Source organism: Maylandia zebra, linkage group LG8, assembly GCF_041146795.1.
Source record: "Maylandia zebra isolate NMK-2024a linkage group LG8, Mzebra_GT3a, whole genome shotgun sequence".
In the NCBI taxonomy this organism is placed as follows: Eukaryota; Metazoa; Chordata; class Actinopteri; order Cichliformes; family Cichlidae; genus Maylandia; species Maylandia zebra.
In genome coordinates, this window is record NC_135174.1 from 21,686,613 (window position 1) to 21,714,132 (window position 27,520).

The 27,520-nt window shown below is 41.5% G+C and overlaps 1 protein-coding gene across 2 annotated transcripts in view; it reads left to right on the top strand.

Annotated features, from left to right (window-relative positions):
• ppm1bb (protein phosphatase, Mg2+/Mn2+ dependent, 1Bb) overlaps nt 1-12,671 on the top strand; it is a 28,180-nt gene extending 15,509 nt beyond the window's left edge. Inside the window, exons 2-6 of one of the 2 annotated variants that reach the window (XM_004556578.4) lie at nt 571-1,413; nt 2,767-2,884; nt 3,655-3,766; nt 5,724-5,781; nt 7,983-10,624. In XM_004556578.4, the coding sequence (XP_004556635.1) occupies nt 583-1,413; nt 2,767-2,884; nt 3,655-3,766; nt 5,724-5,781; nt 7,983-8,315 (1,452 nt within the window). In that variant the 5' untranslated portion in view covers nt 571-582 and the 3' untranslated portion in view covers nt 8,316-10,624. Of the gene's footprint in view, nt 1-570; nt 1,414-2,766; nt 2,885-3,654; nt 3,767-5,723; nt 5,782-7,982; nt 10,625-11,371 lie in introns of those variants that run through there. The other variant, XM_004556579.4, reaches the window with a different exon arrangement.
• The last annotated feature ends 14,849 nt before the right edge of the window (nt 12,672-27,520 follow it).

A 27,520-nucleotide genomic window follows, 5' to 3' on the forward strand; every position in this document is an offset into this window, starting at 1 on the left:
TAGAACTATATAAGAATGTATGAAGAAATATAAATAAATATATACACAATAACAGCAGCTGTACAAGTATTAACTGGAAATGAAGAATATAATGTCCAGTGTTGTGCAATTTGGAGAAGGTCTTATAGCGCCCTTGCTGATGTAGCCATCTCATTTTATCCAAGCTACCTCGTGAGATTGAGGTAGATGATCCGCTAAACAGCCAAATGAAAATGAAACAGTCTATCCAATCAATAGACATTATGGAGAAGACATTCAGTGATATTGAGAACTACCACAATAGTTGCCTAGTCAGTTTGTCATTAGGGAAACAGAAAACTGAAAGGATGAGTGGAATGTTTACTATACAGAAACATGATAGAATTACTTGGACTAACATACCTTGGTCGTTACCTATAGGAAAGTCTATGTGTGGGAGCACTGGCTATAGGTCTAACTCAAAAACTTACAAAGTTGGTGTTTATGGTGTGGTCAAAGTTACTGACTTTGTGCAAGAGATACTATTTTCTTTGTCTTTGCTGTTTATAGTGCAATGTTTACTGAGTTGCCTTCTTCTCTTCCACTCTCTAGCTATAGGCAGCAATGGGTGCATTCCTGGACAAGCCGAAGACGGAGAAACATAGTGCCCACGGTGAGGGCAATGGGCTGCGTTACGGCCTGAGCTCCATGCAAGGCTGGAGGGTGGAAATGGAGGACGCCCACACAGCTGTGGTGGGTCTTCCCCATGGACTCACCGACTGGTCTTTCTTTGCTGTCTACGATGGTCACGCTGGCTCCCGGGTGGCCAACTACTGTTCTGGTCACCTGCTGGAGCACATCTTGTCAGGAGGGGCTGAATTTGCTTCAGGACCCAGCTCCGTGGAAGGCGTGAAAGACGGCATCCGCTCTGGCTTCCTGAACATTGACGAGTATATGCGCAGCTTCTCAGACCTGCGGCAGGGCCTGGACCGCAGCGGATCAACGGCAGTATGCGTGTTGCTCAGCCCGACCCACCTCTACTTCATTAACTGCGGTGACTCACGGGCTGTGCTTAGTCGAGACAGCAAGGTGGGCTTCTCCACCCAAGACCACAAGCCCTGCAACCCACGTGAAAAGGAGCGCATCCAGAATGCTGGCGGCTCAGTCATGATCCAGAGGGTAAACGGTTCCCTGGCTGTGTCCCGGGCCCTGGGGGACTACGACTACAAATGTGTGGATGGTAAGGGCCCCACGGAGCAGCTGGTGAGCCCCGAGCCTGAGGTATGTGTGTTGGAGCGGGTAGCCGAAGGAGACGAGTTTATAGTCCTGGCGTGCGATGGGATCTGGGATGTCATGTCCAACGAGGAGCTGTGTGAGTTTGTCCATTCACGACTTCTGGTGTGTGACGACCTTGAGAAGGTCTGTAACTCAGTGGTGGACACCTGCTTGCATAAGGTAAGTTGTTTCTCATATATGGTGTACATTTAAGGTGAAAGTGGGCAGAAACAGAGTTGTTTTGACTAGTTTTACTGATAGGATTATGATTTTAAATGCAAAATTTTACTTTAATGTATTTCCATGGGACCGAGCTGTATCACAGTTACAAATGTCTGAAAGATTACTTGTTGCATGCAAACCAACAATAGCTTGGTGAATGTGTAGGTAATAATCTGTTTAGAAGGCTGATTTGCTCTGGTGGGAAAGTATTTGAAGACTATTTACTCTAGTATACCAAATGTCAGAGCAGATCTGGTTATTAGAGTAAATCCAAAAGCTATTTCTGAGGGTGTCAGAGAGACACGCATCTTAAACAATACTGTTTGAAAAATGAAGACTGACTCCAATTGCAGCTGGTTGTCCTTGTTTAACTCTGAAGACTCAGTGAGCTCAGTGTAGCAGCATATGAAGGAGTTTCCACTAGCTGTAGGCTCCAGTTAAAGTGGCCGTCCGGTTTATGCTGGAATCTCCAGAGCAGAAAAAAAGACTACTGTTGGAATCTCATCCTGCAATCTTAGACTCAGACTATCTGATAAGGGATTATAAAAACTTCTGATTGATTGGGAAACAGAAGACCAGGTCGGGGTTAGCACTGACTAAACTACCAAATATGAGAGAACAATTGTCCAGAAGTATATGGATGGTGTCATGCCCCTGATGGATTTTTTTAAAGTGCTAAATGAGTTGTCAGAAACACTTGGACAGCAGTTCACATGCCTGGGCACCTCGCCTAAGTGAAGTGTATTTGTGGGAAACAGCTGCCACTTTTCGTAATAGAAATCTAATGCCATATAAAAAGACCAAATATAGCATATTAAAGTAAAAGATGGACAACTGCAGCTGAGTGTAACAAAAATAATACACATCTAAATATTTAAAATGCTTTATGTCTCACAGTGAAAGACAATGTGATGAATAATGCACTGGTGCTTTAAATTCTCTCATTATCCAATGGCTTTAGCAGAATCTATTAGACTATTACACTCTGCATCACTTATTTTGTGTCTTGGGTACTCCAAGAATCAGTGAGTGCACAGCACCTTGGTTATTTTTACCTTGCTGTACGCCACACGCTGCTATAAATTTCCTCCACTGCAGCGGCTTTTGTGATGTATGAGACACTGTACACTTACAGAACATTACTGTGACCAATTGGAGTTTTACAAGGTAATGACAAGGTGGCTACCCATTTGGTTAAAGGCCAAGGAACTGTGTGTGTCCTATAAATGCCAATTAATGTAGTGTTTTACACTGGCCCTCCAGCTAAAGAAACGCATTCTTCATTCTCTCTCTCCAATCTTTGCTCTCCAGGGGAGCAGGGACAATATGAGTGTGGTGCTGGTGTGTTTCTCTGCGGCTCCCAAGATCTCAGAGGAGGCTGTGAAGAAGGAAGAGGAATTGGATAAATACTTGGAAACCCGTGTTGAGGGTCAGCATTCTGAACACACACAAACAAACCTGCAAACTATGACTGTATGATTTTGGGTTTGCAATAATTCTTATTTTGCCTTTAAGGACATCCCTTTTCTTTACTTTTATCTTTCAATAAAAGCCAACATTCACTCACCACCAGGCTGTGAAGAGTTTAGTATGCTTATTCAGTCCCCCCCCACCCCACACACACACACACACACACACACACACAATTTCTAATTAAAGTTCAAGGTTATGCACTTAAAAAACAATTTGCTAAGTTTGCAAGCTCAGAAAAACAACTTTCTCTAGCACAAACATAATAACAAAATTTAGAATATGTACTGTATTTATTATTGTGTTCAACAGCACAGTCTTTATACTGTTGTTTAAAAAGAGAAACATTGCTATTTATCTGTCAGCATCTTTCTTGTTAGTATTTAAACTGTCACGTCTGATATGTTGCGGTTGAAACTTGTGGTTGGTTTTTGTGAAGTGTTTAGTTATAGTTGAGCCTGTTTCTAAAGGTTAAGTGAAACACACAAGGCCACATACAGTGCTTAGGTGCTGTCTATATCTATATAACTTCGACATAATAAGTCTTTTTTAGGTATTACAAATATTTGAAGTCTTCTACTGAGTGCCGCAGCAGAAGGCAAGCAGGGGTTTATCTGATTTACTATGGGTGAATTCTCAGCCTTTGTAGAGAAAGGTGGTGGTTAAATTCCAAAAATGGTGTATAACTTTCTGTATTATAGCTCTTGACATCTTTCCATTTGTCTGTAGAGCTTATGGGAAACTGTGGAGAGGCTGGAGTCCCTGACCTGGTATCTGTCCTAAGGAGCATTGCCTCAGAGAACATCCCGAACCTTCCTCCTGGTGGAGGCCTGGCCAGCAAGTAAATATACAACAAAAATCTACTCTTTCTACACTTAAAACTTGTATATAGTTATTATTATGAGGCTTGAAAATTTGAATAGATTCATTCCATAGAAATTTATCGGCAGAATGTTAACACTGTGCGATGAACTAGAAGTTGAATCCTTCGCTCACAAGTCACAAAAAACAGCTTTGTTTTCATAGCACATTTCTTATCGCCGTTATGAAGGGCAAGTAAAGGGTTATGCTTTGGAGTGCCATGGTTAGATCTGATCTCACCATATTTCTGGTATTTTGTGATTACTGGTATTGTTGATGTAAAATCAAAATCTAACCACATTTAACTGAATTTAACAGAGATCTGTTCACAGAACTTGTGAGGAGTCTTGTGACTGCTTTTTTACCTTCTCTCTAGTATATAGCTAATACATGCAGCCTAAAATGTCTGTCAAAATACAGCTATTAAATATAGCTATTAAAGTGCTCTTAAATTTAAGTTAAAATGATACATTCGATTACCTGCACCATCACACATCATGCAGGTAAAAAACACGTTTTTATATACATGGCACAGTAACAGAAACTTTATTAACACAGGGGTCAGGCAGCTCTGCCAGAAAGTAAGGTTTTGTATTCTTATATTGCACATCCTACTGGTTAATGTTAAACACATTTCAGGTTTAGAAGGTGGAATAGTTTTTACCCTTCAGCCAAAATGGCTCATGACAATGGTTTTGTCGTCGCCTCGACAGGCCGAATGAACACCTAAGCTTGTGAATGCAATAACTTGGGAATGGGGAGCGTAAGATTTTCAAATTATTACCATTAAAAATCTCTCTTTGAGTTCGAATCTCAGTGACGTCAACGTCAAGCCAGAGGTCAGGTTGTCTGAAAATGTTGTATGGGATGATTTTTAATTCATCCCATAGGTGCAGCTACAAAAAATCTCAGACAAGTTAAATTCCCAGTAACCTAGACCTCAAGGTTAGAGGTCAGTCCCCTAGGATTTTCAAGTATATACCATAGGTGCCAGTATTTTTTTATAATGCAGCGCTTCACAGAATCAGTCCCATACGCCACCTTATATATTCAAAGATGCCATTTATCCACCTAAAATTCCCAACAATTTGTAACTGAAGACTCCGCCTTTACGTCAAAAAAGCAACAATTCTTATTTAACTGCTCATTGGTCTAAAGTGACGCTCGAGTTGTGTCGTTAAACACAGAGATAAAACCTGTTCTTACATTGTATTACTTTAGTAGGTTGAATACGCACTCCCTTATCGCGCCTGCTCATTTCTGACCCGCTAATTTGTGCTGTCGATGGATGGTGTTAGTCATTATTGAAATAAATTGGCTGCATCTTTGCTTATGAACTAGCACCTTGTTAGTAGAACACTTGCAGAACTTTCCTCTCCCATCTCATGCTAATTTGCCCCATCTTGTAAATCTGGCTCTTTGGGTTTATAAGCAGTCAATCTGTTTGATGTGTTTTTAGCAACATGTCTTACTAGGAGAGCATTAGATGTATATAATGACCCACAAGTTAAAATAGTCTGGGTTGATTAAAGATGTGAAAAGTTTTGATTTTTTTCATCAAATTCAAAAGTGTGTATATTGTTTATGTTTGGGATTTATCCAGTTATACAAGAAAAGCCTTTCAAGATTTGATGACGATAAAACACTGAGAAACGCAAGTGTCTGCATCCTTTAGTTGCATCCACAACAACTTTGGATAAACATTAAAAAGCCAACACATGCAGAAAACACAACATTAACTGACTGCACACATGAATGAAGAGATTACAGAGTGTCATATGCATGAATGGTGAATTCTCTAAAATTGACAAAGTCGCTTTTAGCTCCATTAAGTCCTCAATCAATATACATTTACTGAGAGCGAACAGAAGCTGCATTATGTCGGTGCTGTTTGTCTCCTCTAAGCAGGAAACTATGTGTTGTTTGTGTGTTTGCAGGCGGAGTGTGATCGAGGCTGTGTACAACAGGCTGAACCCTCACAGAGAAGAAGAAGGGGTGAGTTAACCTGTCTCTGAACTCTTCCCCGCCCTTCACCTCTTCAGCCTTTCACCCTGCCTCAACATAACCTCATAAACAAACACCAGCCCAGACAAGGACACTCTTTCTGTGTGCCGCTGTATGTATGTGTGAGAGCGAGAGAAAATGAATGTGATATAAGTGTGAAAGAGGGCGGAGGATAGAATAAACGGAATAACCTTGACAGGTTCAGGGAGCCTCAGTTGACTGCATTCCACGTTGAAAAGCACTGAAGCTCCAAGCGTCTGTTTCTATTTCACATTTATCATCGAAATGGGATGTATAATAAGACCTCGATAAACCTATTGAACCTCTCAGCAGCGAGCGCATATCCTTTAAACCATTGATTTCATATAGTTAATGCTTGAAAAATGCACGTTTGGGGGGGTTTTTGTGTTTGGAAACCTAGCAGCAGAAAGTCATTCAAAAGAACCTGCTAGCTTTATTTGTTACATTAAATATTTACTTCGTGTTACTGATATACTCGGTAGTCACAGCTTATTTAAGGTGGATTCTCGTTACTCTGTTTCATATACTCAGTGTGTGCACTTAAACAAATGCTTGGAGGACATTTAAAAAAAGTTTTATTCACCTCATCGGGAAGCCATACTTCTGCAAAGCACTGAGTGATTAGATCTAGAAAGATATTTGAACCCAGATTTGGTTTTGATACTTTCCTAAAATTCAAGATAAGGTCTTCAATCAGATATTTATTTGTGAACATACTGCCTGAAATGTCCAGTTTTTGATCTTTCTCACAATGTTAAAAAATCCCTGCAAAAAATTCATAGATCGAAATCCAAAATTCTAATTTTAAGCTAGGCCTAGCCTCACATCTTGTAAAAATATAATTCAAATCTGTGTCTAAATTTTGCAGAAATCCTCCCAACAGCCGTATCGATCCCAGAGAGGCCTTAGGCTTTCTTACTGTTTTCTGTCTCATGTCTTTTTGACTATGTGGAAATCGGTGTAAATAAAAAATAAGATTAGAGATATTATTCTTCTGTTACATAGAACGGGTATGCACACGGCTTACGAAAACAATGTCAGGATCATCTGTGCTTTAATTACCCAATAATTAAAGTACCCATGCTGCATTGTGCTCGCTGTGTTTGTCTAAGAAATCTCAAGCCAAAGATTATGTAAATTAAGTTGAATTAAATGTTAACACTCCCTCGGCATCATGATTCTGCTCAAAAATATTGATTTGTCTATTCAAGCACATTTATATGGGATGTGATCCTAATGTTCTTTAAAAAATTAAAACCCACCTCAGATTTAAGTTGTCATTTTTTAATTTTGGCTCATTTTGCACCTTTAACCACAATGATTTGGTCAGATAGGGACTTCCACAAAGCCATCTAATCTGGATAGCACAAAAGTTTTTTGTTTTGTTTGTTTGTTTGTTTTTAAGGGCAGAGTCACAGATTTTTTTTCTTAGCACCTTCTATAAATAAATGTTTTAATGTTATTGCAGACAATCAAATTAAATCATACAACTGGGCTGATTTTTTTTTTTTTTCGGGTAATTTACGATATGTAACACCGCACCGTCACTATTAAGAGATAAATAAAAAGAAATGGTATGAAGTATTTACAGCTGCAAATAATATAACAGCAACTGGAAACGTTTTAAACTTCAGCACTCTGTTTATACTGCAGGAAATGGATATGATGTTAGAGCAGAGAATCCCACATCCAGCATCTTTTAAGGAAGGCTGCAGGCGTTTTTACAAACATCTTCATTCTGAAGACGAGATCAGTGTCAGGTCTTGAACGGCCCACCAGGGTGAATGTGAAGAAGTGTGTGCATAAATGCATGGGTGTATTTGTTGTATTAATGTCAGTGGAGTCTAGCCTTGCAGGCTCTTTTCTTTGGGCTTGTGGGTACTGATGAATTCCCCCTCCCCTCGTTACACTACACAGCAAATCTCACAAAGGACTGTTGGTCAGAGGGTCAGAGGTAGCGTTTGCATGGGCCTGTCCGTCTGGTGCAAGTATGTCTCTTGATGCTATGATGCTGTTGTGTGGTAGATGTCTGTGTGTGTGATGTGCCGCTGATTGTAAGGTGATATGTGTGTGTGTGTGCGCGTGTGTATATAAATATATATATGTGTGTGCTGGTGTGTGTTTGACAATGGAGCGTGCCTGCAGAGTCTGACCCTGGCGTGTCACCTCAGGCCTGTGCGGGGGGAGAGGAGGAGGAGGAGGAGAGTGAGGAGGGAGGTGGCAGCACGGCAGCTCATCTGCTGGAGGCTCTTCGGCAGTTCCGCATGCACCACCGGGGGCAGTACCGCTCGGTGTTGGAGGAGTCCCTCGCTACCTACCATCTGCGGGGGGAGAGTGCTGTTGAGAGAGCAGGGGAGAGAAGGAGGACGACCGACGACTGTGACAACCAGGACGAACCCGCCTCCCCTCCCTCTCCCCCTTCGCCCCCGCCCTCACCCGCCATTGCAGAGCTGGAGGCCAGCCAAGACGAGCCCATCCCAAAGTCTGATCCCTCCTCTGACTGACCACCTGCCTGTATACCCAACCACCCTCTCATCCATCCTATCCCAGAGCTCTAGTGAGATGTGCTATGACCTCTCCTCCTCTGTCCTTCATCGCAGAACTTGAATGGCCACGTCCAGCTTTGTATTTGAATAATTCATTAGGAACAACAAAAAGGGCTTTTCTGTCCATTCAAGTTCTGTATCTGAGACATACATATATATATCTATATACCTTAGATGTGGACTCTTTGATTTTTCTTCCTTTTTGTTTCTTCTGACCACTTTGGCTTGGATTCCCAAACTTAAACTTGATCACAGAAGCAGATTTATTAACTAATTTTCATGGTAAACAAAATAAAAATGTAACAAGCAAAAGTGGCTAGTGAAGCCAAAGTGAACATTGCACTCTATGGCTTACATTTATCAGTATTTGCTTCTGGCTGACCCCACCCTCACTCCCACCCTTAAGCCTCACCCCCACACCTTCATACAGTGGAGGAACTGACAAAGAAAACACGAGGAGACATTCTGAACTGCAGCTGTGCAACCTTTTGCACTGTCTCCAGGCCTACTCCATCTACAGACTCAGAACACACTCTTCTTGTGTTTTTGTATGTGTGTTTATGTGTGTGTCTGCATGAGTTTGAGTGACCGAGCAAGAGCCCAGTAATCACTACTGAAACGTGTGTTTCTGATTGCTTGCGATACTTGACAGTTACACAGTCCATCAGCTGCTCAGCGATGGTAGGTTGTTCAAACCAGTCTGGATGCAAATTAAGTCTTTGCAGCTTCCACATGATTACATAAAAAATAATAAATCGCTTGATACTGTTGTTGGTGGGGTAGAGTGCGGTGGGGGTGTAAATGTTCCGACTCAGGCTCTTTGAACAGTAGAAAGCAAAGTTATTAAGTGGATAAAATTTTGGTGCCAGAGCAGCAATTATAGTTCTCCCTAAAAATGTTTAGTCATGCACTGAGGTGTTTTTGTTTGTTTTGTTATGTTTTTACAGCAACACGCGCATAGCCACATTATCTTAAAATGCTAAGCACTACATTGTATGATGCGACCTACATTTGTACTAACAGCTGTTTGATTGGATGGCGTGTTCACAGCTTAGCACTAGTATTTTAAACTGGAAACGTGGGCCTTACTAACAGAACGTTAGCGTTAATTAGTATAACCTGTGGAACCATAGACTGTATATAAAAGATGAACGTAGTTCCGGGTCTGAAAAGTAAAGTATGTAGAAGTGCCATAAACCTGGATTCCTTCTAATTCCCAGCAGGGGAGAGCGACTCCTGTTCTATACATTTAAAAATGCACTCCTACTTATTGCTATATGACTCCGTGGAGGCTTTATGGTCTCAATTTGTAATTTCAAGTCATATGTAATACAAAATTATGCTCATTTTGTAAATTTTGGTCCCAATTCAGGTCAAAAATGTGGATAAACCAGTGTATGCTTTAGGGTGGGTCTACCTTCTCGCTTCTGTAATCCAGTTTGAATACAAAAACAGTAAAAACTCACTAACCAACGGGCGAGATAATGGTGGCTATCTTTTGTTTACAGTCTATGTTGCAAACCTATTGTTGGCAGTTTTTCCAAAGCTGCTTTTCACTGCATCGATCAGTGAAAGGCAAACTGTAAAAACTGGTAACTGCTGATAAGATTAGGACATGGGTGACATTGGGACTCCTCTGCTTTGATTACATCAGTTCTGTCAGTCTAAAGGTAGCACACCATGTGGGATGGCGACCACAAGTATTCCTGCCTTCTCGATCTTACCTTACAAAAGTGATACGTATACATATCGGTGGGACCTGTGGTGAATTACACTCGGACTACAGTTGATATGTTTCATGTGCGATGGCTCTCTGTCTGTATTCAGTTCAAGGTATTATTAATAATCAAGGTTTTCCAAGAGTCCTTTTTAGCTTTTGTTTAAAAACCCACATTGCAGCATATTATATTCCTCACAGGTTGTGCCATTGCCTGTACAGATCGAGTCAATCTTAAACACTTACCTCGATGTAAAAGATATATTGAAACTGACTGCTTGACCTGCAGGGTTTATTCTTATTCAGGTAGATGGAGGTTATTGTGAGTCTGTACAAGCCCTGTATTCTGGTAATGCATGCGCTGCACTTACCTTTTCAATATCTAAAGCACTTAACTATCAGAGGGGAGGTAATGCTAAACGGCGTACGTGCGTGTGTGTGCGTGCTCGCGCCTGTATGTATGAGCTGTATTTCTATGATTTCTATGTGGTTGTGTGGAACAGGTTAGTTCTGCAAATAAGAAATAAAAAGGATTTGAGGTATAATGCAATGATTTGTGTCAAGTGTCTCACTGTAAACTAACTGTATGTATTTATGTCTTGGGGTTTATTTTTTTCTATTTTTCGTTTAGGCCCTGTACCAAATCAGTCATCTTTCAGATCAGGGGTTCAAAGTTGACATTTTTCCATTCAGAAGTGATTGTTTTTCATGATTAAGCATTCCAATCCCAATGCAACATGGTGACATTTGATACAGGACTGTTCCCTGACACTTTTAGTAGACCTTTACTCCGTTTATTGTGTTGTGTATGTGTCTGTGTAGGCTGTGAAGTATTCGGAAACTGCTGAAGCTTCCTTGCTCTCCTCTGTCAGCTGTTAGCTCGAGCCTTGACCTCGTCTCGGCTGCTTGAAGACATTTTAAAGAGTTGTCTCCTTTAAAACAAAAGCAGCTCTCAGGTTTGAAAACTCAAACTGAGCGAGGAGCGAGAGGAAGCCATGTAGACTATAGGGACTCCATTCTCTCCATTCCTCCCCTGTTTTTCAGTCTGACAGCTGGCCTCGTGATTCTCCGCAAGGTGAGTCATCAGAGGTTCTGGTTGTGCAGGGGAATATAACGGCTTTCCACCATTAGCCATTCAATTTGAATATATTAAAAAAGGGGGGAGGGGAGGGGGACAGTGAGGTTTAAAGGTTTGCCATTATTTAAGGCTTCTGGAGCAGTTTAATTACTACATACAATGATAGACTTGACAATAACAACTCTGGCACACCTCTCTTCCTTTTCTTTCCTCACCCAGAGTGCCGGTGACCTGGATGACCCTTGGTAGCTGCGGCAAGAAACCCCGTCTCCTCCTGGTGATCCGTGCGTCCACTCGGGGAGGAGGAGTGTCTCTCCATTGCGCCATGTCTTTCTCCACTAAAAGAGGACACGTGGTGTGTGCTGGAGCGCGTGAGTGTGCGTATGTTGGTTGTGTGTGTGTGTGTGTGTGTGTGTGTGTGTGTGTGTGTGTGTTTGCAGCAGTGGGACAAAGACGATGACGAAGACAACTACTACACACACGCATACTGCTTTAAACCTGGAGGAAAAACCTGAATCACTTCTCTGAAAAAATATTTTATGAACTGAAGCATTGTGATGGTAGAGATGATTTTTACCATTGAGGTGTTTTTGTTTTTCTTTTCTTTTCTTGAATGTTGATGCCTGACTTCACAATGACATGAGGACCTATCGTGTGTGTGTGGTGCGTGTTCGTTTGTGTGTATGCGAGAGTGTTTGTGTGTGAGAGTGTTTCGAGGAGGGCCAAGAGGAGACAAATGGTGGATAAAGACTTTGTATGTAATTCTTCGTCTCCTGGACTTTTTTTTGTGCTCCTAGGTCTGATAAACACCTAACACATTTGCTTCTTCCCTCTTAAAAGACACAAACACACACACACACACACTCCCTCTATCTCACACTGACACTCTAAACCATAAACCCCCCACACCCCCCTCCCCTCTTCCACCTGTGCACGTATGTGATGTGCCACCTTCGCAGGGCACTGCATGAGGACTTTGGTTCTACATGTACAGCTACGTGGTTTTTCTAATCGACCTGGATGGACAGCCATTGGTTGAGATGGACTAAACCTGAGGGACCTCTGGACACTGATAGGCTCCTGAGGTTTGAAAAGCAGAGATGATTTGGATTTTATTTTTCTTGTTTTTGTTAGGTTGATGACAATGATAATCATGATGGGGAAATGGGAGGTTATCACTGAAGAGCCGCGGGCAAGTTGGACTCATGGCGTCGCGGTTGATGGTTTGGATTGGGGAGAAGGGGTGGAGGCAGTTCAGTAGTCTCCTCAGTCTTCCTCCCCACCATGACGGTTGGAGGTGCACATGACAGCAGACTGTCCTTGTTTTTTTCTCTCCTTTGTTTTGGATGTTGTCCATGAGGTTACTAGCTGCTCGCTGTGTAGAGTGAGTGAACTCCCTGTTTTAACCCTGTTCTTGGTTCTCAGACTGCATTGGTAATGTTTGTATTGCTGTTGTTTGATTGCACTCACATTTGATTACAGAAAGCGTCTATATATGAAATAAAATACCTGCCAAGGATCCTGTGGTGGCTGCGTGAATCACTAACTGAAGTCACATCACTTTGAGTCTTGAGTTGTGTGTAGAAATAACATTTGTGTACCGCCAGAGTAAAACTAGTATGTAGGAAGTGGTTTGACAGAAAATGCTGAATTTGTCAGAGCTGGACATTTGTGCTTAAAACTGTAAAATTAGAGAAATGGGGAAGCTAAAGAAAGCATTGCACAAAATGCTGTTGTCCTTTTAAATAACAATAAAAAGACGGCATATAAAAAGTGTTTAAAATGGATTTAATCATTGAATTAGGCATATTAAGCCTAAAGCTATTTACAGAATGTTTTAAGTGTTCATATACACTCAGTATAGGAATGAATGTCTTGGTACTTTTGGACTTTTAAGGCTTTCTTTGAACTTTTCGGGGGGGGGGGGTGGAACGCTTACATAGCATAAATCTGTAGCTTCTTTAAAAAAAAACAAGATTTGGGTACACAAGTACATATCTAAACTAACATTTGGTTAAATGTCTCTTAGCAAGCTGCACTTCAACCAGACATATTTTGGTTGAAGGTAGTCCTCCATCATTCCATCCTCTTTGCCATGTAACAGTACCACAATCAGGAAAGCAGCCCCAGAGCATGATATTACCACGACCATGCTTGACAGTTGGTGCAATTTTCTTAGGTCTGAACGCCTCACTTTATCCTCCAAACATGCTTTCTATCACTGTGGACAAATAGCTCAATCTTTATTACTCAAATTGTGAAACTTTTCTCCAGAAGGCATTTGCTTTGTCCATGAGGACAGCTCCAAATTTCAGTCGAGGTTGAGGGTGCTGATTTTGAAGCAGATTGGTACTCAGTCCATGATGATGTAACACTCACTTCACTGTGGATAGTGACACTGGTGTTTCTGCAGTTTCCATTTTTTTTGCAGATTTGAGCCTCACTGGTTCCTGTACAACCCAACCATGACAGTTTGGGTTTTCATCCACACCTTGTTAAAGTGACCTTCCCAATATGTCACAGTTCTCTTTAGATCTTCACTGAGCTCCTTTGGACTTTTGAATTGTTCTGAGAGTTGGTCATTTTAATGACCACTGTCCAACTGATCTTTTTTATGCTGGCAAAAAGAAACTACCAGTTGTAGTCATACTAAAAAGGTGAGCGCATGTATATATTTGAGCCCGTGGGGATATTTTAGACCATGTGTGGATTAGAGAAAATCTCGACTTGTGCACTCAGTTCTTGTTTTTAAAGTCATTAAAGATGTGCAATCCTCGGGAAAAGAGCAGTTCAAAGAAATTGTTAAAATTGCTATGACATGCATGCCCATGATGAGTGTATGTAAACCTCTGACCACGACTTGCATACTGTAGATTATACAACCTTTTTATAACGCCACAGAAAAGTTAGAACAGAGCAAACTGCGTCATTGCCGATGGAATTTGTATGTCTTCAGTATAAATGTTTGTATACTCAGTCCTAATCTTGTCTTGTCTCTTTTCCACTTCTGGATTTGCAGCTGCTAGAACAAACATTAGACAACTGATCTGTTGCATTTGTAACCTACTTATCACCAACAATAACTATCTACTATGCTTTGATCTGGTGACAAACTGAAGCGATTTCCACCTCTCCTTTATTAGGCTATGGGTAATCTTTAATGTTTAAATGCATGCAGTTTAAAGTTTCAGAGCTCTAAGGTGCTATTGTCACATTAGACACAATCAGCTTACTTTGCAGCACTGGATAGGTCCCAGACTTTCAAGGCTAATGCAGAGAGACAGAAAACCATTCACAACTACAACCAATTAAGAAGCACCAATTAACCAAATATCTATGTCCTTGGACTGTGGGAGCATCATCATACCACCTATGATAATTCTAAGGAACTTGGAAAGAAAGCAACTGAACGTCTTTAAGTTTCTTGAGATGTTTCACCTCTCATCCAAAAAGCTTCTTCAGTACCAAACGGTGGAGAATCCCAGGTATTTAAGCCAAGTGGGAATTGTCCCTTTAGAGGGTTGTTGACCCACTATTGATCATGTGACTCACCACATGAGCCAAGGTGTGATAAAAGGCATGGGTCCTTATCAGCAGAGGTTTCGGGTGAAGCCATTGCATCACCCTATTATGTGACCCATTGAGATCACCTGACACAAGATCTGAATGGGGGTTGAGGCGCCTAGGACGGGATCTTAAAACTGCATTGTTAGGTAGCAAACAGTATCATAAGCCACCCCTGCTGTTCAAAGATGATAGTTTCTTTCACTCCTCTTTGAAACCATCTGTCTTCTCTGTCCAAAACGTGAACATTGGCATCCTCGTAAGAGTGACCTTTGTCCTTTTAGATGCTGATGTACAGACGAGCCTCGTCCTGTCGAGGTGGCTCTTCTATGTTGTGCCATGCATTTGTGGAGTAGCTGTTTGGCTTTTGGTTTCTCCAGTGTAGAACACTGAGCACTTTAGCTTGTGTTTGGGAGTTTGGTCCTTGGGATGAACCAGGTTTTGTCCGAGTGTGTGGCTGGGTCTGAAGTGAAAATTCTCCTGAGTTATTTTTCTCCCTAGTCGGTGCCTCGCCTTCTTTCCTGTGCATCTTCCCTGATCTCCTGAGCTGGCTCATATGAAGTCAGTCTTAGTCCTAGCTTGGGACCTGTCTTTAATGTGCTTTAAAACCAAGCAGCAAATTCTGAAACTCAGTTGTATAAGGCATACAAAGCCAATGGAGAGAATCCAGGATTTGAAGGATGTAATGCTGTTTGATGGATTTTTAACCAGCTGGAAGTGAGAATGATTTTTTTTTTTAATGCTGTGTACTTGTGTGTGGCCTTGTGCAGACTGTCGGTATATGTGTAATCTGTTGATGTTTGGAGCACACTTTCACTTTATAAACAGACGCGACTCAGGCATTAAGAAACCGGTTGCCTGTTTTCAAACATCAAAGCTTGTTTGGCGTCACATTTCCTTCAGATTCAGTTTCTTTCAGTAGGGTTGGTACTACAAAGCAAGTGAGGCATAGCCAGGTTTTCTTTGCAGTTGCTGGCTCAACAAACCCTGATAATAGGTATCAGGATGGTTGGTTATTAACTTTACCTTTTGTACCAAGAGTTCTGCTTCCGTGCTTAACGTCCATAACTCAACATGAAGCTTAAGTCTTTAGGCAAGATGCTAAATTACTGGTAGCTCAATGATGCTGTTGTGAAATTTGACCTCTGACGTCTATCAAGTACAGACGCGACTACTTTAGTTATACGGGTAAAAGTAGGCACTATTGTCTCACAGCAAGAAGGTTCTGGGTTTGGCCAGGCTTTTTCTGTGTGGAGTTTGTATGTTCACCCCATGTCGGCATGGGTTCTCTCCATTTTCCTTCAACAGTTCAAAGTCTGTGGCTCAGAGACTGCAAAGCATTGTCAGACTGAGCACTCAGAGCAGGCTAAAGCATGAGCTTTTGGCTCACAGGGATTACTTTCACATAGGCCGACCTCAGTATTTAAAATCCTGGCCATGTTTATTATGAGCATCTACAATCTAACAGTATCTATGTGATACAACATAAGACGCGTAATAGCACACGCTTTATCAAAAATGTCCGCCTTGACAGCACCACACCTCCCCGACACACGCACGCTACCCTGTCTAATCTGTCACTCTGTCATAATTTGATCATAATCCCTAATCATAATCACATTGTATCTTAAAGGTGTTCCCAATCTGGAGTGGGATTATGGGATTGCAGAACATGTGTGCGTTTGTGAATTAGTGATCCAAATACATTATGAAGTCGGTGCGTATGTGTGTTTTGGGAGGGGTAAAAGGGGTAAATTTAATTTGGTGATGTGGGGTACAGCACGCGCTCTCTCACTGATTCACCCGGTGAATCCACTTTAAGCCTGATAGGACAAAACAATAGACAGACACTGACCTGTTAACATTGTGTTTGTGGAGCCCTGTTCGGTTCAATGTTAATCTCTTTCACTTTAATTTGTTTTCTCAGAAATACAAATTCTTCTCTCTCTCTTTTTTTCTCTCTGCTCTCTGTTTTGTTTTGTTTTTGTTTGTTTGGTTTTTTTTTTTTGGGGGGGGGTCTATGCCAGTAGGGTGACACTACAGATGACAAATTTATTCCACTTCATTGGTTCACACATAGTAATCTTTACCAATGAGAACTTTACTGAGAACAGTTTTCTTTATGTTTAGGCAGCGGTCCTAATAATCTAAAAATAGCCATAGCATTCAAAATTATACTTAAATTATCAAAAGTAGAAGGTCATTCAGAGCAGAACAAGTCGATGGTACCAGTAAAAAGATTTATTTTTGTCTGTAAAAATACTGTTTTTCCACTGGACAAGATAACTAAAGTATATAAGATAATCATTTGTGGTTCTATTTGAGGTGTTTTTTGTGCTTTCTACATAACACCCACTACATAACGTGGCCAATGCCTAAAAAAAGTACAGTTAAATTGTGAAATGGAGAAATTAGTCTTAGAATACTGATAATATCATTTGTCTCTTTTTCTGTAAAATATGTTAAATCATGCACGCGCGCACCAGCAGCACCAGTTGGCAGACATTTCTGAGTTTACAGAAGGTTGACTGATGGTTGACTGTCTGTCCCGTGCACTTATGTTGGCACAGACTCTGACGCTATGGCCGCTGACCAGCGTGCCGCCCCGGACATCCTTGCCCTTCGGTCTGTGCAAACGGGCCTTGTACTGGAGGACAGACCAGAGTGGAACGGCGGGCCTAGCCTGCTTTGTGATGTTTCCACCGGCCGTCCACGTCCTGTAGTTCCCCTTTTGTGGCGTCGTCGCATTTTTGACTGAGTACACGCCCTCTCTCATCCAGGCGTCCGGGCCTCGGTCAAGCTGGTCAGCTCTAGGTTCGTTTGGCCGGGCCTTCGTAAATCAGGGAAAGACTGGGCAGTGGCGTGCATCCCATGCCAACGCGCTAAGATCCATAGGCACACGCAGGCGCCCCTCGAATCCTTCCACGTTCCAGGGAGGCGTTTTGATCATATCCATGTGGTTCTGGTTGGTCCTCTGCCGCAGTCACAAGGTTTCACGTACGTTTTGACTGTAGTGGACCGCACAACCCGCTGGTCCGAAGCAGTGCCTCTTGTGTCCACTACAGCAGCAGCGGTGGCCAGGGCATTTTTGTCAATGTGGGTTTCGTGTTTTGGTCCCCCCTCGGACATCACCTCAGACAGGAGCCCCCAGTTTGTTTCGGGGCTTTGGTCTGCCGTGGCTGATGGCCTGGTGGTCAAGGTCCATCGAACCACTGCGTACCACCCGCAGGCCAACGGGATGTGCGAGCGTTTCCACTGGTCGGTTAAGGCCACGCTCCGTAATTCTCTTATGGATGGTAACTGGGTTGACTGCCTTCCGTGGGTTTTACTGGGGTTGTGCTGCACCGTTAACGAAGACCTTGGGGTTTCCCTGGTTGAACTTGCCCAGGAGCCCGCCCCCGTGCTTCGGTCCCTCTGTGCTTTCTCTCCGTCCCCCAAGAGTCGTTTTCTGTTCCTGGCCCAGTGCACCATTGTCTGCCCGACACCTTTGTTCCGAGGTCGTTGGACTCTTCGCAGTTTGTTTTCATCAGGCACGACACTCATAGGCCTCCCCTGCGTCCACTGTATGACGGCCCATTTAGGGTTATTCAACCGGGCCGAAAGCATTTCCTTTTGGACTTTGGGGGTTGGCAGGAGGTTGTTTCCATTGACAGACTTAAACCAGCAAATGTTCCTCTGGATGATCAGGTGGTGCTGGCCCAGGCCCCCCGCCGTGGCCATCCGCCTTCCACTGGCCTGGATGACTCTGCTTCTTCCTCTGGGACCACCCCCTACCTGGCGGGGCCCGAGCTATCTTCAGCTTTTCTATTTTACTCTAATGGAATCTATAATTTACAAAATGAATGTGATGTTTGTAGACTTTCATATAGCCTTCATATTTCTGCACCCAAAGGAGTCACAGCCTGCTTGGCTTCACTTTTCAGATGCTAAAGATACACCCATCTTTCATATGAAGTCTAAACGTATTAGCTTCCTGATTTTGGTCATAGGCTCTATTCTTTCATTCTGCCATGTTCTTATTTTCTATTTTCTATCTGTTCTATTAATAAGCTTGATACTTCTGTGAAAACATCAGAGCTTCTGGATGCGCGACCTTTGACCTGTAGCTGTTATAAAGTCGAAGCTGCTTTAGAAACTCAATATACAGGGTGTATATGTAAGCAACTGCCTTGTGTCACAGTATTTATATCATATATTTCTGCAGCTATCCAAGCACCGTGTTTATGTCTTCCTCTGCAGTGATGCTAGTGGTTGTTGTGCGCTTTTCAGTTCAAGATCACCTGACCTGGTTGACCCTGACACTCAGAACAACTTGTGCCAGATGAAAAACCAACAGATGAATTGTTTTCTTAGCAGAGAGGGAGATGCTAGTGGTATTTCTTCGAACTCTGCACTCTTAGGTCTCCATTTCTTTTACTTATTTTTTTCCCTTTTCACCCACTCCTGGTGCTTTCACTTGAGTTCTCCTTCCACCCACTCTTGTCTATTCATTGTAAAGGGTTTTTTGCTTGATGCGGTAACCTTGAGCGAGAGTAATGGTGGCCTGCTGATTTAGTACCCAATGAGAGCCCAAATAAGACCAATTTGCACACACTGTGAAACATCATTTACACACAGCTCCCTGAACCTTTGTGTGTGTGTTTGTGTGTCTCAGCATATGATTTTGAGTGAAGTAATTTAGCAGATGAACGCGTGGCCATTGTTAGAGGGATAATCTGGCTCTTGCTGCTCAGATAGGTTAACATCCAGCAGATTAGACCAGATTACCCCCAACCACACCAGACTGTTGCCTCCCTCCCTTTACCTCCATATTTCTGAGTAACCCCTCCCCTCCACCTTTCACTCATTCTGTTTCATCAGGCTTTAGCTTCCTCTAACTCCTACAACATTTATTCCTACCACCCGGCTAATAGTCCGACTGCATTTTCCTCTTTATTGCCAGATTCGGAGACACATACCTCAGGTCAGCTGCAATCAAAAGGCGAAAAGCCGTGCATTACTGTCAAAGATTCAGGCCTGTTTTATGCTAGTTGTTTATGCAACTTTATCATCTTGTGAAATATGTATGTCAACCTTCTGTGGATTTAAAACTTCTGCATCTAATTCTTGTTTGCTAAAGTTATTAAAGATACATGTTGTACAATAATTTCACCCTGAAAAAAAGCAGTTCAAAGAAGTCCTTAAGAGAAATTATATTCATGCTCATGCTTAGTTTATGTAAACTATTGAGCACAACTGCAGGTACAATGATAGGCTATTAAAGCATTACTATGCATAAAATACAGTATAATTGGATCATAAATGATCCCACTCAGACATTTCAGTTGCTCAAACAGTTTAATTGCTTGTGGGTTAGCATTGTTGTTTTATTCAAGACACAATAATTACATTCATTCATTCGAAGACTGATCAATAAATAATCTTAGGCCTGCGTGATCACAGGTTGGCATCTAAGCCTGTCAATAAGTCATCTTTAAATGTATAAAGCATTGAGTGATATACTCCTTCCCTTTCTGTGCCAGATTTACTAAAAGTGCTGCAGGCAGATTAACTTTCTCTGAGTTACACAAAAACTTTCTGCAGGAAAAAAAAAATCTACAGATGAAGGAAAAATCTTAATGTAACTCATTCTCCTCATTTCGTTTCCTTTGACATATGGTTTCATTTCCCTCTCCTGCCGACTTTGCATGAATATGTCTAGCTGGAGGGTGTTAATGCATTAGCTCTGTGTGGCTATCCGTGTGTGTCACTACATCTGCACGTGTACCGTGTGTCTCTGCCTTGAGAAGCCTAGGAGCCAGCTGTTTGTTCAGGTTCCAGCCAGCTGTTTGTATTTTTGGCCGCTAGTGTTTGTTTGTCAGGTCGCTGCTGTGTTTATCTCGTTCAAGCTATTAATTGAAAGCACTGCCAGTGGTGAGATGACACTAACATAACACAGGATAATGATGTAATTATTGGCTTTACATCTGGACCAGCTGTCCTAAAGCATCCTAGCAAGCATTGTTAGTTAAATTATCTGATTATTTTGTTTATTCATCTATAAGTGAGGTGTTTGTGTTTTAAAGTCTGTCACACGATCTGTCACATTTCAGTGCGTATTTGCGAGCATCTGTGTGTGTTTGTGTGACACACAAATGTCCTCACTTGTTTCGGCATTTAGATATATTTTTGGACACTGACACAAGTTTTGTTTTGCTTGCCTGTTTACCAAAACATATTTCAATTATAGTTATATAATATATATATATATATATGTATATATAATCTACATGGACATAATGTGTAGAATATCAGCTTTCATTTGAGGGTATCTGCATTCAAATTGGATGAAGGGTTTAAGAGTTTCAGCTCCTTAAAAATTAATTACATTACAAAAGTAATTGGACAATTTCATGGGCAGGTGTGGGCAATTCCTTTGTCATGTCATTATCAACTAAGCAGATAAAAGGCCTGGAGTTGATTTGAGGTGTGTTGCTTGCATTTAGAAGATTTTGCTGTGAACGGACAACATGCAGTCAAAGGAGCTCTCCATGCAGGTGATACAAGCCAACCTTAACCTGCAAAAAGAAAAACGCATCTGAGAAACTGCGACAATATTAGGACTGGGGAAACCTACAGTTTGGTACATCCTGAGAAAGAAAGAAAGAAAGTACCGATGAAGTCAGCAACACAAAAAGACTGGTGATGATCGCAGAATAATTTCCATGGTGAAGAAAAATGCCTTCACAACAGCCAACCAAGTGAACAATACTCTCCAGGAGTGAGGCGCATCAATATCGAATCTACAATGAAGAAAAGACTTCATGAAAGTAAATACAGAGGGTCCACTGCAAGGTGCAAGCCACTCATAGAAAAGCTAGTTTGGACTTTGCTAAAAAAGAAAAAAAAAACATCTAAAAAAGCCAGCACAGTTCTGGAAAAACATTCTTTTGGGCAGATGAAACCAAGATCAACCTCTGTCAGAATGATGGCAAGAAAAAAGTACAGAGAAGGTGGGGAACGGCTCCAAAGTGTAGCACATCACATCATCATCTGTAAAACACAGCAGGGGCAGTGTGATGGCTTGGGTGTGCATGGCTGCCAGTGGCACTGGGACACTAGTGTTTATTGATGATGGACAGACAGGACAGAAGCAGGACAGAATTCCGAGGTCTTCAGAGACATGCTGTCTGCTCAAATCCAGCTACATGCAGTCAAACTGATTGGTATTTATACAGGGAGTGCAGAATTATTAGGCAAATGAGTATTTTGTCCACATCATCCTCTTCATGCATGTTGTCTTACTCCATGCTGTATAGGCTCGAAAGCCTACTACCAATTAAGAGGGATGCAGCAGTCTCAAAATTGCAAAGCTTCTGAAGCGTGATCATCGAACAATCAAGCGTTTCATTCAAAATAGTCAACAGGGTCGCAAGAAGCGTGTGGAAAAACCAAGGCGCCAAATAACTGCCCATGAACTGAGAAAAGTCAAGCGTGCAGCTGCCAAGATGCCACTTGCCACCAGTTTAGCCATATTTCAGAGCTGCAACATCACTGGAGTGCCCAAAAGCACAAGGTGTGCAATACTCAGAGACATGGCCAAGGTAAGAAAGGCTGAAAGACGACCACCACTGAACAAGACACACAAGCTGAAACGTCAAGACTGGGCCAAGAAATATCTCAAGACTGTTTTTTCTAAGGTTTTATGGACTGATGAAATGAGAGTGAGTCTTGATGGGCCAGATGGATGGGCCCGTGGCTGGATTGGTAAAGGGCAGAGAGCTCCAGTCCGACTCAGACGCCAGCAAGGTGGAGGTGGAGTACTGGTTTGGGCTGGTATCATCAAAGATGAGCTTGTGGGGCCTTTTCGGGTTGAGGATGGAGTCAAGCTCAACTCCCAGTCCTACTGCCAGTTTCTGGAAGACACCTTCTTCAAGCAGTGGTACAGGAAGAAGTCTGCATCCTTCAAGAAAAACATGATTTTCATGCAGGACAATGCTCCATCACACGCGTCCAAGTACTCCACAGCGTGGCTGGCAAGAAAGGGTATAAATCCATGGAATCCATGGAAGGCAGGCTTGAGTGTCCTTGCAAAGAAAGGTGGCTATATTGGTCGCTGATTTGTTTTTGGGGTTTTTTTTCGAATGTCAGAAATGTATATTTGTGAATGTGGAGATGTTATATTGGTTTCACTGGTAAAAATAAATAATTGTAATGGGTATATATTTGTTTTTTGTTAAGTTGCCCAATAATTATGCACAGTAATAGTCACCTGCACACACAGATATCCCCCTAAAATAACTAAAATTAAAAACTACTTCCACAAACATTCAGCTTTGATATTAATGAGTTTTTTGGGTTCATTGAGAACATGGTTGTTGTTCAATAATAAAATTATTCCTCAAAAATACAACTTGCCTAATAATTCTGCACTCCCTGTAATACAGATGGACAAAGGCCCAAAACATACAGCCAAGGAAACCCAGGAGTCCATTAAAGTAAAGAAGTGGAAAATTCTTGAATGGCCAAGTCAGTCACCTGATCTTAACGCAGTTGACCATGCATTTCACTTGTTGAAGACTAAACTTCAGACAGAAAGGCCCACAAACAAGCAGCAACTGAAAGCTGCTGTAGTAAAGACCTGGCAGAAACCCAGCATGTGATTATGTCCATGAGTTCAAGACTTCAGGCTGTCATTGTCAGCAAAAAGTTTTCAACCAATTATTAGACATTTTATTTTGATTTATTTAATTTGTCTAATTACTTTTGAGCCCCTGAAATAAAGGGATTGTGTTTAAAAATGTTTTAGTTCCTCACATTTATATGCAATCTTTTTCTTCAGCCCATTGAATTAAAGTTGAAAATCTGCACTTCATTTTGGTAATGTACAGAACCAAAATTGGAATAAATTTGTCTCTGTCTAAATATTTATGGACTTTAGTGTAGTTGGACTAATGCCTCACCAATTACAACACTGGGATTGGGTTACCATCCAATCAGGTGATGGGATTAGTAGCTCAGGTACAGTTACTTAAGTACCTTTCCTCCTCAGCTTTGTGTGACAGAAGTTAATTTGCGGTCAAATGGCGACCACACACAACAATGTGTAACACAATATGCCCAAATGTGCAGGAAGCTTTCCTTCCCCTACACTCATATTTGTGTGATGATGATGGGGAATCCCACCAACCTGTTAGGTTTTTTTTTTTTATTATTATTATTATTATTTTTTTAACATTTAGCTGATTAGAAGAAAGATAAAAAGAAAAGTGTATGGAAATGATTAATTACTAGGGTCTTTAATATAATGCTCTGGTATTACTACAAAAGAACAGACAAGCTCTTTAATACATATAGACAAGAAATGTTAACAAACAAAAATGATTATTGTTACACAAATAAAAAAAACAATATGTGAAGGTTTTATGCTGTTTGAAGCTCTTGGTGCTATGTGTGATGTTGGAATTGTAAAATACAGGGTGGGCCATTTATATGGATACACCATAATAAAATGGGAGTGGTTGGTGATATTAAAGTCCTGTTTGTGGCACATTAGTATATGTGAGGGGGCAAACTCCTCAAAATGGGTGGTGACCATGGTGGCCATTTAGAAGTCAGCCATCTTGGATACAACTTTTGTTTTTTCAATAGGAAGAGGGCCATGTGACACATCAAACTTATTAGTAATGTCACAAGAAAAACAATGGTGTGCTTGGTTTCAACGTAACTTTATTGTTTCATGAGTTATACAAGTTTCTGACAACCTATAAAATGTGTTCAATGTGCTGCCCATTGTGTTGGATTGTCAATGCAACCCTCTTCTCCCACTCTTCACACACTGATAGCAACACCGCAGGAGAAATGCCAGCACAGGCATCCAGTATCCGTAGTTTCAGGTGCTGCACATCTCGTATCTTCACACCATAGACAATTGCCTTCAGATGACCCCAAAGATAAAAGTCTAAGGGGGTCAGATCGGGAGACCTTGGGGGCCATTCAACCGGCCCACGACGACCAATCCACTTTCCAGGAAACTGTTCATCTAGGAATGCTCGGACCTGGCACCCATAATGTGATGGTGCACCATCTTGCTGGAAAAACTCAGGGAACGTGCCAGCTTCAGTGCATAAAGAGGGAAACACATCATCATGTAGCAATTTCAAATATCCAGTGGCCTTGAGGTTTCCATTGATGAAGAATGGACCCACTATTGTACCCCATATACCACACCAAACCATCACTTTTGTTGTTCCAACAGTCTTGGAGGGATCCATCCAATGTGGGTCAGTGTCAGACCAATAGCGGTGGTTTTGTTTGTTAACTTCACCATTCACATAAAAGTTTGTCTCATCACTGAACAAAATCTTCTGCGTGAACTGAGGGTCCTGTTCCAATTTTTGTTTTGCCCATTCTGCAAATTCTGTGCGCCGATCTGGGTCATCCTCGTTGAGATGCTGCAGTAGCTGGAGTTTGTAAGGGTGCCATTTGTGAGTAGCTAATATCCGCCGAAGGGATGTTCGACTAATGCCACTCTCCAGTGACATGCGGCGAGTGCTACGCTGTGGGCTCTTGCTGAATGAAGCTAGGACAGCCACTGATGTTTCTTCATTAGTGACAGTTTTCTTGCGTCCACATTTTGGCAAATCCAACACTGAACCAGTTTCACGAAACTTAGCAAGCAGTTTGCTAACTGTAGCATGGGAGATGGGTGGTCAAGATGATAAAGAGTAATGGTGAAAAATCATATTGCATATTAAGTTTTTGCTAATGTTTCATTTGTTACAGGCTCTGTTAATTTCTCTTCATGTAACGTGACCTAAAAAAGTGTAATGAGTTATTAGCAGTAAAACTGATAGCAAGTCTGGTAAAGCAGCTTTTTTTTATTATGCACTACAGACTCTATACATTGTTTTAATGCACATAGCAATTATAACATCAGACATCCAACTTAGGAAGGTGAACCATCTAAGCAGCGTTTTAATGCACAGTACAGACAGAGAACTGTTAACTTAGCTTTCTCCTTCTAGCGCAGCTTGTTGAATTTATTTTTCCTTTTGGGGAAATATAACAAACACAATACTGTTTGTTCAGCCAGGAACTGAACTAGAACTCAAATGTTATCGATTTACTCTCACTGAAAAAGCCACAGTTTGAAAATGCACTTACCCAAAATGTTAAAGTATTCTTTTAAATTAAAGAATCATCACTATAATTATTGCTATTTCTTTTTCTGATCACTTAATCAACAGTTTATAAGTTTATAACAGTTTGTAAATTGTTGCACAGTCTTGCTGTGCAACAATTTACCCTCGTTTTCTGTGTACAATTGTGCTCCAGATTCTCCTGGAAACCTGTAATGGCACAAAAGCACGACAAAGACTCGGGAAGTGATTAGTGGCTTAATGAGGAGGAGGTTTTGGTGGGAGTTTGGGGCCTGTATGGCCACGGGTGAGGGGGTTAGCGTTTTGGGGCTTAAGAGGTCAGTGGAGAGGTTAATTAGGAGCACGGCTTTTGTTTATGAGGGGATAAGGAGATGCAAAGGAGATTCACTTTGTCTCCTCATAGTGTTTCTCCAGCCACCCTGGAAGTGTCATCCACCCGGTTTTAGCCACCTCTGCTTTCCCTCCTCCTCCCCCCACCCCTGATAATTACCCTGCAGCTTGGTGGAGGTGCAGCTGAATTAATATGATTGTCTCCGTTATAACACACTTCCTTCCTCATCATGCATGCACACACTTTGAGTATCTTTCCTCAAGTATGTTTGGCATGTCCTTCCTGCTTCCACAGAAGAACGTTTTTTCAACTTGGAGGAGCTCTGGTCGTGACTGTCGCTCAAAGCCGGTTGTGTGAGTCCATTGTTCTGCTGTTACAACACAGATAAAACGGTCTGCAAACAGAAGCATCCACAGACTCGAGCTCGAGTCGAGCAGAATGAGTGAGTCCACATGATGAGTGCGTGTCTGTGAAGACGAGTAAACAGAACTGACAGCTTTCTTGGCCAAAACTTTTACACCACTTTCATTGTGTCTTAAACTGTGCATTAAGTGCATTTAGAAATTAGGCAATAATTGACAAGCTGATGTTATCACCACAAAAATAGTCACAGATGATTGCAAGACATCCTCTGCAATATATGTGTGTAACTGAAGAATAGAAAGAGGGCCAGGAATTAAACGGGAATTATGTATTTATTCAGTGCTTTGAAATGACTGCGAGTGTGTGTGTATATATAATTATTATTTTAATTTAATAATGCCTAAGTTTATTTTATTAAATCCCTAATTAGCAATCCCTTCCTGTCTGCCATTTCTGCTTCTTCTGCCAGTTCGATAACTTATGTTTACTTTACTCGTTAATTTTGGGAATCTTCACCTCAAGGTGTCATGAAATACAGGTGGGGAAATCTGACTGGAGCACCTGCATGTTTGAATAAAAGTAATGATGCTTTAGAGGAGAATCTTGTTCCATTTAAATTGCATGGAGTTACATTCCCTAACACTGTTTGGATTAAATGCAATTTTTTGTTTTAGCCCTTCTGTGTCTAACCTAAGTGGATGTTGGCCGAAAAATCATGTGGAGTTTTATGTAACTGGAGCTCGTATTCACCTATATTTGAATGATCGTGGTCTGTGTAAAGTTGTTTAACTGCACATTGAATCTCTGGAATATCAGTATAAGCAAAAAGAAGTGCAATTTCAGCAGTACGTCTCAGTTTTCTTCACATGATAAAGAAATGTTGCTGTAGTTAATGAAATAAATCTGTCAGCACGATTCTTTGGGCTTTAATTGTAAAATACTATTGTTCAAAATTACGCAAAAACTTTT